The sequence below is a fragment of the Dromiciops gliroides genome, chromosome 2 (genome assembly GCF_019393635.1).
Source record: "Dromiciops gliroides isolate mDroGli1 chromosome 2, mDroGli1.pri, whole genome shotgun sequence".
Classification (NCBI taxonomy): domain Eukaryota; kingdom Metazoa; phylum Chordata; class Mammalia; order Microbiotheria; family Microbiotheriidae; genus Dromiciops; species Dromiciops gliroides.
The window spans coordinates 495,212,303-495,226,816 of record NC_057862.1 but is presented as its reverse complement, the minus strand read 5'-3'; the positions used below and the strand labels follow the sequence as shown (position 1 = coordinate 495,226,816).

The window sequence follows — 14,514 nt, the reverse complement described above, 5'->3', positions numbered from 1 at the left end:
CCATACAAGACCATTGGGTTTAAAGGAACTTTAGAGAGTTATTCAGTTCACCTGATGCTCCCACTTCTCAATATCATAAATGAGGAAATTAGGTCTTAAAAAGAAAAGTGACTTGTCTAAGGTCTCACAAGTACTATCCAGGGGTAATCTCCCTGTGCCTGTTTCTTCATTTGTAAACTGTGTTGAATGCCTCCACTACCAAGCTCACAGGGTTATAAGGATGGTTATTTAGAACTGTATGGAAATTTAGAGGTAATGTGAGTTAATCTCCCACCCCAATTATAGAGGAAGAAGCTAAAACTCAAAGACATAAAATGATTTGTCCAATATCTATCAACTTAGATAGCAAGTAACTGAAGTGAGATTTAGATCAAGGTATTCTAAAACCAAATCAAGGGGACTTTCCGCAACATTTCATAGCTTTAAGGGAAAGATGTAGGGGAAATGGGTAGCCTGGTGGATGACAACTGTAATAGCAGTAGGTATACATATGGAAATGATTATAAGCCTGGATGAGGATAAGGTTCAGTCTTTTCATATGTAAAATTCAGGATTTGAACCAAATGACCTTCAAGGTCTTTTTCAGTCATAAAAAAATATTTTAATTGTATGACTTGTGAAATGTTACTTCTGAAACATGTTACAGGAAATGACCAGCTACATGTGATAGAAAATTTACTTTTCAAAATATTTTTTAAAAACCCTTCAGAATAAAGTATAAACATAGGGGAAGTTCTGTTAAGAAGTTCCTACTTAGAACATTTTCTTATGCAGTTCTAGAAAAAAGTTATGGTATTTTTAAGAATTTCAAAGATTCTTATGAACTCTTTGGGAAACAGTCTGAGTGGAGGGTAAGAATATATATTGGAATCGCTACAAGGGGCCTTCATTGCATCCTGTTTTTTTCCCTTTTTACCCCACATATCAAAAAGTCTTAACATGATTCCTTCACAAATGAATCCTCATTAAAAAGATAGTATCTTGCTAAAGGAAAAGCAAATTTCAGGTTGCCATACTCGAATGCTTCTTCAGGCCTTAATGTCTTTCTTTGGTGTTACAGCGCCCTCTGGTGAAATAGCAAGTTCTGCAAGTCGTAATAAAAAAACCTATCCATATTTTGGAAGTGCTGAAAAATTCCCCTTCTGAGAGACCAATATATTGGTAACTTATAGTGCAAAATGGGAAGGCTCTATGATTTGGAAAGCATTGAGTGAATTTTTCTACCAATGCAGATCTCAACCTTATCTAATACTTATCTGAGATAAGTAATAGAGAAGCTGCCTGAGGCATTCAGAGATTAAGTTTTATTAACTTTCCACTGGTAAGGTTAGAAGCAGAAAATGAACCCAGATCTTCTTGACTTCAAGTCCTGAATTTTATGCAGTAGGTCATGATATGTGGATGATCAGAATGCCATTGACTAATTACTTTTGATACTCCCTTCTCTTAGGCTTTTGACCTGTCTTCTTTGATTCTGTTCAAAGACCTAGGTTCTAATCTCAGCTCTATCTCTTATTAAACAGTCAATTGACAGCTAGTCAGTCGTTCTAATGTGCAAGACACTGTGCAAAGTTCTAGGAATACAAAGACGTGAGCAAGATAGTTCCTGTGTTCAGAGAGGTTACGTTCTACTGGAAGAGATGATATATTCACATATTGGTATACACAAGACATGTACCCAGCTGACCCACTAAACTTGGGACCTTGGGCAGTCATTGAACCCCATGTACCCCAGTCTTTTCATCTGTCAAATAAGAGGACTAGATTATAATAGGATCATGGGTCTAGAACTGAATGGAGTCTTATTGGACATCTCATACAACTCCTACAGAAGGGGAAACTGAGTCTTAAGGAAGTTAGGTGACTTGCCCAGGGTTACACAGGTGCTAAGTATCAAGGCTTTTCTGACCACAGAAGTCAATGATTTTGTGATTGTGTCAGTGATCCTAAAGTGCGTTGCAGTGGCAGGGCCAAGTCTAAAACTCAGGTGTCCTGATTCCCAGCTCAGCTTTCTTTCTTTCTTTCTTTCTTTCTTTCTTTCTTTCTTTCTTTCTTTCTTTCTTTCTTTCTTTCTTTCTTTCTTTCTTTCTTTCTTTCTTTCTTTCTTTCTTTCTTTCTTTCTTTCTTTCTTTCTTTCTCTCTCTCTCTTTCTTTCTCTCTCTCTCTTTCTTTCTCTCTCTCTCTTTCTTTCTTTTTTTTTCTTTCTCTCTCTCTCTCTTTCTTTCTCTCTCTCTCTCTCTCTCTCTTTCTTTCTTTCTCTCTTTCTCTCTTTCTCTCTCTCTCTCTTTCTCTCTTTCTTTCTCTCTTTCTCTCTCTCTCTTTCTCTCTCTCTTTCTCTCTCTCTTTCTCTCTTTCTTTCTCTCTTTCTTTCTCTCTTTCTTTCTCTCTCTTTTTCTCTCCTCTCTCCCTTCTCTCTCCCTCCCTCCCTCCCTCCCTCCCTCCCTCTCTTCCTTCCTTCCTTCCTTCCTTCCTTCCTTCCTTCCTTCCTTCCTTCCTTCCTTCCTTCCTTCCTTCCTTCCTTCCTTCCTTCCTTCCTTCCTTCCTTCCTTCCTTCCTTCCTTCCTTCCTTCCTTCCTTCCTTTCTGGGGCAGTGAGGGTTAAGTGACTTGCCGTTGCCCAGGGTCACACAGCTAGTAAGTGCCTGAGGCAGGATTTAAACTCAGGACCTCCTGAATCCAGGGTTGGTCCTTTATCCACTGTGCCACCTAGCTGCCCCTGCAGTGCAGTTTTCACTAGGCAATGCTACCTTTTATCTAAAATATAGACTCCCCAGAAATCCACCTCAGTTTACTCAGTACCTACTCTCATAATCCCCTGTGTTACAAGGCTTACAGAGCACAGGTAAGGATGGATCTAAATCAGACATGCCTCTAGACCCACCTGCTAATAAAACAGACAGGAAAGGAAAATTGAGAAACAGCAAGATACTAACCATGCTGAGACAGAAAGAACTCTCCCTACAGGAAGATATCTTATATTAAATTTATGAAGAAATAACCATCCAAGGAAGAGTGAATTGTCTGTCTCTCTTGGGAAGGTAATGGCTTATAATACTGGTCTATTGGAGAACTGAGGAGGCCCTAAGCATTCTTGGGTGATATAGAGATCCCTCAGGCAAGAAAATCTATGAATAGCTCTAATAAAGAGAGATGTGTGGAGTGAGAATAACAGCCTGACCTAGTTGTTTTTTCCCTCTGTTCTTTCTCTTCTCTTCGTCTTCCTTATCCTCTGTTATGAGCCCCAAGTTGTAGAAGCTGATTTTGGCTAGGTGATGATTTCAAGGTTGGCCCACTTAACTCTCCTGATGTTATAATGTGTTTAAGGCAGATTTTTTTTAAACAAGGGGCTTTCTTGGCACCCTTAGGCTATCCTAATTTTCACACTCAATCCTAAAAATACCACATCTTCAAATAAAAAACAGCCTTTATCTAATGAGGAAGTAAAATACACAGGATTAGCATTGTTGGGTAGCAAGCAAGCAAACTGAAAACATCCACCTTTCCTTCCCCGCCTGTGTGAGCCCCATAGAACTTCAATCCAACAGATTTTTCAAGTCAAAGCTCTTTCTACTATACCATGTTTCATCATCCATCTTTGCCCTTAAAATAAAATCCCAGCTCGGAGCAGTAGAAGCAACATTTGATTATGATTTGGTTTCTAATCCTGATTCTGACCCTACCTGTGTGGACATTGGGCAAGTCAGAACTTCTTTTAGGACCAGCTTCTTCATTTGCAAAATGAAAGGGTTGGGAAAGATGATCTTGATTCCCCTCCCCCCACTATGAACCTTATGGGTGACCTTGAGTCTAGGCACTACTTCCTTCAGAGCCTTGGTTTCCCTATCTGTAAAATAAAGGAGTTGGACTAGATAATGCCAAAGCCAACTTCCAAGTCCAGACTGCAATCTTCTGTGAAACAACTAACTGATTTAATCGAACAAGTTTTATTGAAGGCTAAAGGTGGTTCTAACTTGGTTGACAATTTGCCTCACCCCCAAACTGCTTTCATAACCTTAAAATATCCTTTATTCCTATTTTACTTAATAACCCTACCTTTGATTCCTGATCTTGAGACTGTAACCTACTTATTCAGTAATGGTAATTATCATCGAATTGTAGAATCATAAGACCAAAGATGACCTAAAGATTTCAAGTTGACCTCACCTTTTGCTTTCAAGCCAAAACATACCTATATGAGATTAGACAGAAGAGAACCTACAGTATGTACAGTAACACCTAATTTGTTCAACATCCTCAGCATTGGAGTATTCCACAAACTGAATTTTCCAGATGACTAATGAGCATACTCCTTTTGTTTGTTTATTTTGCAGGGCAATGGGGGTTAAGTGACTTTCCCAGTGTCACACAGCTAGTAAGTGTCAAGTGTATGAGGCTGGATTTGAACTCAGGTTGTCCTGAATCCAGGGCCACTGCTTTATCCACTGTGCCACCTAGCTGCCCCCCAGTGCATATGCCTTTAAACAAAGAAGGCATTTTTAAAACACCTCTTCTTGATAAAGGTGTTTCTAAAATGGAATATAGTCTTGTCTTAGGCAGCTGAGGTTTCTAAATACAGCTTTCCTTTTCCTTGAAGGTAGCTAGGTGGTACAGTGTATATAAAGTACTGGGTTTGGAGGCAGGGAGACATGAATTCAAATGTGACACATACTAGTTGTGTGACCCTGAGCAAGTCACTTAATAAGAGGTTAAACAGAGGTTTGCCTCAGTTTTCTCATGTGTAAAATGAGGATAATAATAGCACCTAACATGTAGTCAGTATTATATAAGTGTTAGCTTTTTTTTTTTTTAAAGAAACAAGAGTGGTTTTGTATAAAGAACAATGCATTTCAATACAGGATCTGAGTTCACCCAGCTAAATTACTTATTTCTCTTATATCCTAAGAAAAGCACTTACATTCTCTGGTTCTCAGTTTTTTTTGTTTTTATTTATAAAATAAATGTGTTACTCTAGATCAGGGTTTCTTGACCTTTTTTGTGTCATGGATCCTTTTTGAAGTATAATGGAGCCTATTGGACCCTTTCTCAGAATATTTTTAAATGCATAAAATAAAATATATAGGATTACAAAGGAAACCAATTAGATTGAAATACAGTTATTTTTTCAAGTTAATTGACTCCAAGTTAAGAATCTCTGGCCTAGGGGATCTCTAAGGTACCTTTTAGCTTTAGCTCCTCATCACTGTGTATTTTTTATGCCTTGGTACTCCTTGGACCTTTTGAGAGGTGTGTGTGTGTGTGTGTGTGTGTGTGTGTGTGTGTGTGTGAGTTTGTTCCAACATTGAATTATCCCTAGATGACTGTGTATTTGAGTTTTGTTTTGTAGATTTTCTTCTCTTTTTTCACTGTCAGGCTATCCAGCATCACCTCTTGATGCTTTCAATTTACCATATCTTAGTATCCTGTCTTACCCTTCACTAAACTTCTCTGTTGTGGGCTAGGAAACCAAATTACCACCTTTGTTAGAATGTATGTTAATTGAAAATAACTGATTTTAAGAGAAAGATGTTATGGCATCTCTTAGCCATCCCCTTTTATTTTTTTCTTAATTGAGTTTGTCAGAAAATTGAATTACTTGCTATATTTGCTTTTTATATAAATTTATATTTGGAAGGGACATCTGAAGGTCACTTTGTCCAACCCTCTCCTTACATGTTAAACTCCTATACAAAATCTCAGACAAGTGGCCATGCAAGCCTCCTTTTTTTTACTACCTTAAATATTGTACCATTCACTACCTTGGGAAGCAGGTGATTTCACTTTTGGATAGCTTTCATTTTCAGGAATTGTTTCCTTACATCACCCCAAAGTCAGATCCTTTGTAACTTGTACCCATTGCTCCTACTTCCTCCCAGTGCTACCCAGGAGAACAAATCTGATCTCTCCTCTATGTCACAGCTTTTCAAATACTTTAATAAACTGAAATTAAAATGTGACTTGGATGCCACAAAGCTCAAAGTCAAGATAGAATAACAAAATCAGGCAACTGGGAGCAAGGATGAATACTGTATAAACTTTAATTCACCTAAATCAAACTTGAGGGATGCATTTGCATGCATGCTCACCTGTGGAGGTGAGCAGAGGAGGTGACATGGAGGAGCAGAAGAGACAGAAAGTGGTTCTGTAGAGGGAAGGAAACAGCAATAAAAGTCCTTCCTTTTGCATATGCCTGAGATACTTTATTCTCATGTTTTGGACAGCAGGTGGCGCTCTCCCTTCTTTTTACAGAATTCCAGGACCATTTACTCACAAATCCACCAGCACTGACTGGCCACTTACTTTGTACTCAACCCTTTCTTTGCCAGGCACTATGGAGGATATTGCTTTAATATTTCTATAATTTCATTGTTATTCCTTTTACCATCACAGGCTGCAAGCCTCTCATGCCACAGTACAACAATCTGATAGTACAGGGGAGCTAGCTCTAGGCTATGAGTCAGGTTACTGGGGATCATGTTCCAATTCTCCCAATAATTGGACATGTATCTTAGTGTCAGTTATTTCCCCTCTCTCACTCAGCTTCCCCAATCATAAAATGACAGACGGGTTGGACTGGATTGTCTTTAAGACCCTTTCTACCTCTGAATAAATATGGGGCTGCAAAGAGAGCTTCTATGGTAAAAAAAAAATAATTGGTTACCTCATAACCATCCTGGTGAGAAATTTCTTCCATCCAGAGTGAAGATGGTTCTCAGGTGCTACACAAAACCTCTTGCTGGGGTCATCCCCCAAACCTTTCCAGCTTGGTAAAACCTGCTACTGAGTACTTCTCTGAGGAGGACTCAAGTAGACATGGGGTATTACAATTAATCAAAGCTTTCTTGGGGCAGCTAGGTGGTGCAGTGGATAAAGCACCGGCTCTGGATTCAGGAGGACCTGGGTTCAAATCCAGCCTCAGACACTTAACACTTACTAGCTGTGTGACCCTGGGCAAGTCACTTAACCCTCATTGCCCTGCCCAGAAATTTAAAAATTAAAAATAAATTAAAAATAAAAAAGCTTTCTTCCATCCAGAAACTTTGACAAGATAGATCAATTCTCAGAAAACAAATTGAGATCAAGAAATATCCATTCAGTAAGTCACTTTACCCAAAGTCTACTGCAGTTGGGTCAGATACAGACATGTACCTTATAGCTTTCTGGATTGAATGCACAATGGTCTTCATTAATAAGCAGTCAGGAAGACCTTGGTTCAAATTCTGTTTCAGGCACTTCCTTGCTATGTGACCTTGGGCAAGTGGCTCACCTCACAGTCTTCTCTGAAATATTATACATAATTATATACTTTTAAACATTTTGTAAACCTTAAAGTGCTTTATAAATGTTTTCTGTCATCACCACTATCAGGATTATAATAAGCTTTCTTGTAGCCCTTTAATGTTCCATGGGCTTCAGAGCATCTCTTAGGCTGCTCCCTCTGTTACTTCTTGGTATACCATGGCCTCACCTCCTTTCCCCATCAGACATTCCTTGCATCATGAGATGCTGCTTTTCCAACTGCAAGTAATTAGCAATAATATATAGCTTGCTTACTCCCACCATGTACCTTTCTAATGTCCTCTGGGCCCTCTGTAGTTCTGATTCTTCTGAAAGATTCCTGCTCCATGATCCACAGCCACAGGAGGTCATTGATATTAAAAACAAACAATAATAATAAGACACCTTAAGGTTCCTTTACCACAACCCTGGGAGAGAGATAGTGACTTAGGCCTTAATAAGAACTATTCTGCTTACAAACTCATGGATCCCATTTTCTTCCTTTTTTCCCCTCTCATTCCAGGTGGTAGGCATTTTTGCTGGCTTTGGCCTTTTGCTGTTAGTGGCCTCCCCTTTCCTGTTACTGGCGACGCCCTTTGTTCTCTGCTGCAAGTGCAAGTGTCATAAAGGCGATGATGATCCCCTACCAACCTAGACCCAGGGAAGACTGGACTCCTGCCTTTGGGGAAATGTGGTTCTCCCCTCCTCCTACTCCCTCCCCTGCCCTTGCACTCCCCATTGTTACAGCCTCACGTGCCCCATCCTGCTTCCCAGCTGACACATGGTGCCATGATTCTGGGGACTGATGTCAAGGCAGTTGCAAAGGCCCACATGCAGAGGTCCAGCAGGAACGTGGAAGATGACTCAGGCATGGAGTGCCTGTCATACAGAGGAGAAACATATCAGCACATCTTCAAAGGGAGACACAGCCAGTAAAATATGTGATAACTTTGTATGGCCAGAGACTATGGGGAGGAAGGCCAAACGTGGCAGATCCATAGCCTAAGAGACATTCAGTCACAAAGCATCGTCCCCTCATACCGATCGATGTCAAGATGGGATCCTCCTCTTTAGAGAAAGGATTTGAGAATCACCTGTCACTTCCAACAGAATCAGTGTGAGCAGATTTTGGAGAAGTTCTCTGCTGATTACCCTCTACTTTCTAGTCAGCATCATCAAATCCTTTTCAATGGGATTTTTTTTTCATCTGGATAGTAGAAATTGACCAGCTGCCTAGAAACCATTCCAGGCCCCTTTAAAGGTGAAGGGGGAAAGAGGATCATGTGGGAGGAGAGGAGAATTGCTGCCTCAAGACTTGTCCAGCTTTGCTGCATTTTGAAACACTTAGAAAGTCTCATGTGCTTTGTCTTGTTCTGATATCTTTTGAAAAGCTGTTAGTTGGAGGGGGGAGGGATATAAACCTACCCCACGGATGTTCTTTGTGAAAATTACTGCCATGTTTGAAAGAGCATCCCTGTTGTTGGTCTTTCCACATTTGTTTGGCTATTTAAGGATGCACTCCACACATAGGGCTCATAATTTCTTATCCAAGTATCAGGATTCTTTTTATGTCTCTAAACCAAATGTGTAAATAGTTCAGTTCAGAATCACTAGAAGCAGTTTGCTTCTGTCTTTTCAAACAAGGAGAAAGAACAGTGCAGTATTACTGTCTCATTAGCTACCTGCATACTCACTCAGAGCCCAGCAGGGATTTCTCCTCTAGAATACAAGAAAGTTTTCTTCTCTGGGAGACTAGAGGAGTTCCTGGAATTTGCATTTCACTTTCAAAGTTTTTTCCACTATTTTAAAGAATTATTTTCTTGTCCCAGTGCTGTTAATAGTCCCACTATGACCAACATTTTCCCCCAGAAAATTCATTCAATTCACTCTTATTTGGGGTTTGGTTCTTTTGTCAACTCTGGCACTTTGTGATGGCTTCCAAGATTCAGAAGCTACCTGGAGGCTGATCCAGACACAACCTAGTCATAAAACGCAAATTACTTTGCATATGAGCTCTTAAAATTACTTCAAAAGTAGTTTATTATAAAATGTCCTAACAGCTCCAAATGTTGTATGAAGGCAAATTGACTGCTTTGCTTGTGGCACAGAAATAGGATGGGTCCTGTTGCCATTAGGCTAATTCTCGACACCACACTACATTCCCTTTTGTTTACATGATCTACCATCCATGTAAAAAAAAAATCAATCCATGGCTTTTATTAGTGATATTTTTCTTCTACTACAGGATTCAATAGGCACAAAGCAATCTTCCAGATAGATTTAACCAGAAAAAATACCTTCCTGGGATCAGAGTTGGCAAGGGCTTTATAGATCATTTCAATGAGTCCCTCCATTCTTCAGGGGAGGAGTTGGACCAAGAGAAGGGTTGTGACTTGCGCAAAGTCAGTCAAGTAGTAAATAGCAGAGCCAGGGTTGGGACCCAGGTCCTACGTCCCCCAGACCAGAGTGGTTTCTACCACACTGTACAATGTTCACAGTTATTTCCTTCAGTTTTTCACTTTGAATTATTTGAATATTTATTTCACTTTTCAACTTGGCTTTCTCAGTGTAGAATTTGTACCCATGTTGAAAACAGGGCACCATTCTGTTACCTACCACACTTCCCCCATAGGAAATCACAAAATAAATTGTCTCCCTTTCACTCTTATGTCAAGTTTACTAGGGGAACTAAATACATTTTGAGACCTAGTTGATTTCTATTTTAGTGTTTTTTACTTCTCCTCCAACTGGTTATTTAAAATTTTACCATTGACTAAATAATAGAACTCTTTAATTAAACCCACTCAAGACTGAGACCCAAACTGTGGGTGTGTTGGGCATAATTGTCAAGGAGTCCCTGGGGTAGAGTTATTTGATTAATGGAGGGAGGGGATTGCAGTCTTCTATCACCTTGGAAAGTATTATATAAGATGTGACTAATGACATGAATGCTAGGGGTCTCAGCAGAGACTACAGGAATTAAATAGTCTAGAAAGACGATCAACAGACAATGTATGACCAATTCTATCATTTTGGGGCTAATCAGAGGGGCTTTGCCCTTCTGCTTACTACTTACAAGAGCCAGCGCTCTTGTCATGAATCACAATCATTAATACGGGTGGCATATGTGTACCCTGATCCTGGCTAATCAAGCTTAGGTTTAGCACCTAGGAATTTTAGGATCTTAGAATCAGAGACATGGCAGTGACCTTTCCGGTCACCTAATTTAATCCCTATCCATTGGAAGAATCTCTTCTGTTGCATGCCCAATGGTTGGTTGTTCAGCTTTGGCTTGAACACCTCCAATAGCAAGGAATCCACTATCTCAACAAGACAACCCATTCTGTTGTTGGAAAAATTCCGTTGCAAGAAAATTTTTCCTCATGCTAAAGGATTTTACATTATATAACATAATAACATTTTCCTAATAATTTATAGCTGCAATGATGAAGCCTCAGATGAATTGTACCCTTTGATCATTACAACAACTCTCTGAGGTAGGTAGTGTATCATTAAGTCTTGTTTTGCAAATAAAGAAACAGTCTCAAGAAATTAAACAATTTTCCCAAGTCTAAACTATTAACTCATAGTAAAATTTAAACTTGAGACAAGACCTTCTAATTTTAGTCCAATGCTCTTTCCATTTTGCCATTTTGGAAAGTTTTCCAAAGGTCCAAACTTCATCAGTTACTAAAAGATCAGGTTTCTCTATCAAGTATGAGCCCCATTGGTTAAGGCAAGGAGTCAGTTCCCCCTGGGCTAAGATGTCCATTTGTGCCCAAACTTAGAACTGTACCTTGGACTCTGATTTTCAGTGGTAAGGATAACTTATTTTTTTCTATAATGCCTTGAAGTTTACAAATAATTTTCATTACAACATCCATCATCATAAGCATTGTTACCCCCTTTTTTCTGATGAGATAATGTGAGGCTTAAGGTTATGAAGTGGCCCACCTATTGTCACATAACTTTGGAATAGACCATTTCAGACACCAACTGCAAGGGACTAAAGTATAAAAGGGAATAAATTTCATTGTTGGTATCCAGAAAAGTATGTAATTCTTTCAGTAACTGGCGGATTTTATGCTCTGCCCTGATCATACTTGGGCTCTAGGCTTGATTTCTAAGACAAATGTCATCTGCCTTACTTTGTCATAATCATTTATGCTGACACGTTGGCAGCATCATATCACATTTGACTTCACTGATACCTCACCAGTTTTCATTGAGCCAGTTTTGTCTTTAGTGGGAAACAAAGTTCCTTCAATGCATCTCTAAAGGAAAGATGTCTTAGTATATGAAGTAAAGGGCAGTAGACTTAGAATCAGGAAGATGTGGTTTCAAATCCCCCTTTCAAAACATACTGGCTATGTGACTATGGGCAAGTCACTTCCCCTCTTGGACGCTCAGTTTCCTCATCTGTAAAATGGGAATAATAATAATACCTCTAATATCTACCTCACAGGATTGCTGAGAGGCTCAAATTGGATAATGTAGGCAAAGTGTTTGCAAACCTTAAAGCTATATATGAAAATTAGTTATCAGTAGCAAAGCACACTGGGTCAGAACATTGCTTTCTCCTGCAGCACCCTAGTGATCTTATAAGTAAGGACATTCTTTCCATTAATGCTGTAGATGCCTTCCTAGCCTGTGTGACTTTGATAAGCTCCTACAGGGCATGAACTGCCCAGTTTTTCCCAGGCCTTTCTTTCTTGCTTTCTTGTAACATCAAAAGTAATGGGGAGTCTATGCAGGAGCTACCCCTTCCACTCTCTGCATGTGCCTGGCCCATCACACATTGTTAACTGCATTTGTAGCTCTGAAAGCATAATGTACATAAAACTGAAACCCATGACAAGATTTTTGAACTTGACACCCGTCAGAAGCATCGGGAACAATCCCCTTGCTCATTGATACCGCTAATCACTCACATTGCTGTAATGTTTCAGAGTTTACAGAATGTTTCCTCCACAAAATCCCTTAGGAGTTAGGTTGTGTGAGTAATAGTATCCCTGTTTCCCATATGAGGAAACTGAGGCTTAGAAAGACCTTATGTACTTGGTCATAAGGCCAATCAATGTCAGGGCATGGACTTGAATCGGGTCTCCTTCCTCAAAGCCCAACATTCTTTCATGAGATAATGGATTTGGAACTGGAAGATACCATAGACATCTTACAGTGAGCCTCCTCATTTTAGAGAAGAAATAGACCTATAATGATGAAGTTACTTGCCCAAATCACACTGGGATTAAAGGACAGAATAGGGATTTGAACTCAGGTCCTTTGATTTTCCTATGACATCACCTCTACAGTACTGAATTGCCTCTTGCATAGACTGACAGCACAACATTAATTTCATGTTAGTTCCACACTATTCTCTTCATTTGCCTTCCCTTAGTCTTTTAACTTTCTTATGTCATTTGCCTTGTAAGATAATGGTGTGACTGCTTTATAATGCTGGGGTGAGAAAGGACAAACTAACCATATTACTTACATAAAGCTAGCTTTTGTGAATTGGTCTTGACTGGGGGCACATAATATAATTCCTGGTATATCTGAATCACTGCAATAAGCCACCTTAACTCAAATGACTTGGTGGTCTCATGGATTTGGAATTTCTCCCCAGTCAGATTATTCTACAGATCATTAGCTGTCTCATACTGTTGTTCCAGGATACCTGTTCGTCCTGTGTTACTCTTGTCTATGTCCTCTCCAAAGTTCCACACCTTAACACAGTTTTATTATACTTGAGAGATCCTCCTGCTTGGATTCATCCAGAAGGTGCTGTTACCCACCTGACTTGGCTTCAATTTTTGTTGCCCAAGGCAGCTGCCCTCAGGGATGCTCTTGCCTCTGAAACGAGGGGTGAAAATTTTGAAGGGAGAACCAAGCTGTTAAAGGACCTCCCGAGGGACATTCAACTTCATTCCTTTTTTTTCCCCAATACCACAAAACTGAAAAATCTTTCTCCCCACTCCAAGATGGGCGACAAGAATACATTTTCCAGAAGACCTGATTTTAGAACAGGTCAAATTCCTGTTTGGAAACCTAGGCCCCTGGAAAAAAAGCAATGCCTAGCAATGCAGTAATAATCTAGAACTATGATAATATTATCACTGGCATTACAGTGAAATTACTTCCTGTATCACAAAGGAATACTGCCCTTGGTCTACTTAAAAATTAAGGTCTTACACAGCAACATATTTGTGTATTTTCTCATTCTCCTTTTTTACTGAAAACATGACAAAATATCAAGAGAATACATATAGCATGTGTGAAAACCAAAGCTTATGTACTTCTTATAATTACATGAAGCCCTTGTAAAAATGGACAAAACAATGAATTTACTATAAGCATTATGGAAAATGTCCAAGAGAGGGGAGAATAGAATTAATATAGAATTGCTAAAGTGCTTAAATAGAGCATGCCCTTTTTGTGTCTTAAGCTCTCATGGATTTTATTCTGGCTTTGGTTTGTGAAACTCCTTCTTCCACAACGATTCCAGAAATATTAGGTGCAGGTATGTGCTAAATGACCGAACCTTTTTTTTTCTTGCTTATTTACCGTGGACGTATTTTAACCCTATATAGAGATGTGCATGAATGAGTCATGCAGTTGTATAAATTATGTATCGCACCGGTGATGGTTTAAAAAAGGAAAAAAAAGTTTGGTTTGTGTATTTGAAATGTAAGTACGTTTTGTGCCACTAACACTGTGATGTATAAAATGAGCTGTTTGAATGCCTTTTAATGTTGTGTTTTGTACTTGGAATCATATTGAAAAGTTTAATTTGTAATTTCAATACATATTTTAAATGATTTTGTCTTCTGTGATTGTTTTTGTATCTTTAAAGGAGAAGTCTCTTTCCAGGTTCTCTTTGGCTGGAGTAAAATTAAGGAACTCTACCCTTAAAAGGAACATGTAATCCTGCCTCAGACACTTGACACTTACTAGCTGTGTGACCCTGGGCAAGTCACTTAACCCTCATTTCCCCATTTAAAAAAAATAAAAGGAACATGTACATAATAGATTGAGAGTGGGCTCAGTCAAGAAGATCTGGGTTCAAGCTTTGCCTCTCATAAATACCAGCTATGGGGCCCCAGCCACCTCTCCGAGAATGAAAGTTGCACAGTGGTTGCTGTTATGCTTTGGTTGAGGGAATTCCCTTTCCCAGACTTCCTTATATTGACATAATCAAATGTCCAATCCAAAAAAAGGAAAAAAAAAAGAGTCCAAAGAC

General features: G+C 39.3%; 1 protein-coding gene across 19 annotated transcripts in view; it reads left to right on the top strand.

Annotated features, from left to right (window-relative positions):
- The window catches only part of RNF144A (ring finger protein 144A), a 164,915-nt gene extending 150,823 nt beyond the window's left edge, over window positions 1-14,092 (top strand). For all 19 annotated transcript variants that reach the window (XM_043984391.1, XM_043984389.1, XM_043984383.1 and 16 more), the window contains one exon: window positions 7,798-14,092. In XM_043984391.1, coding sequence (XP_043840326.1) covers window positions 7,798-7,929 — 132 coding nt within the window. In that variant the 3' untranslated portion in view covers window positions 7,930-14,092. The remainder of the gene's footprint in view (window positions 1-7,797) is intronic.
- Window positions 14,093-14,514: the final 422 nt, after the last annotated feature.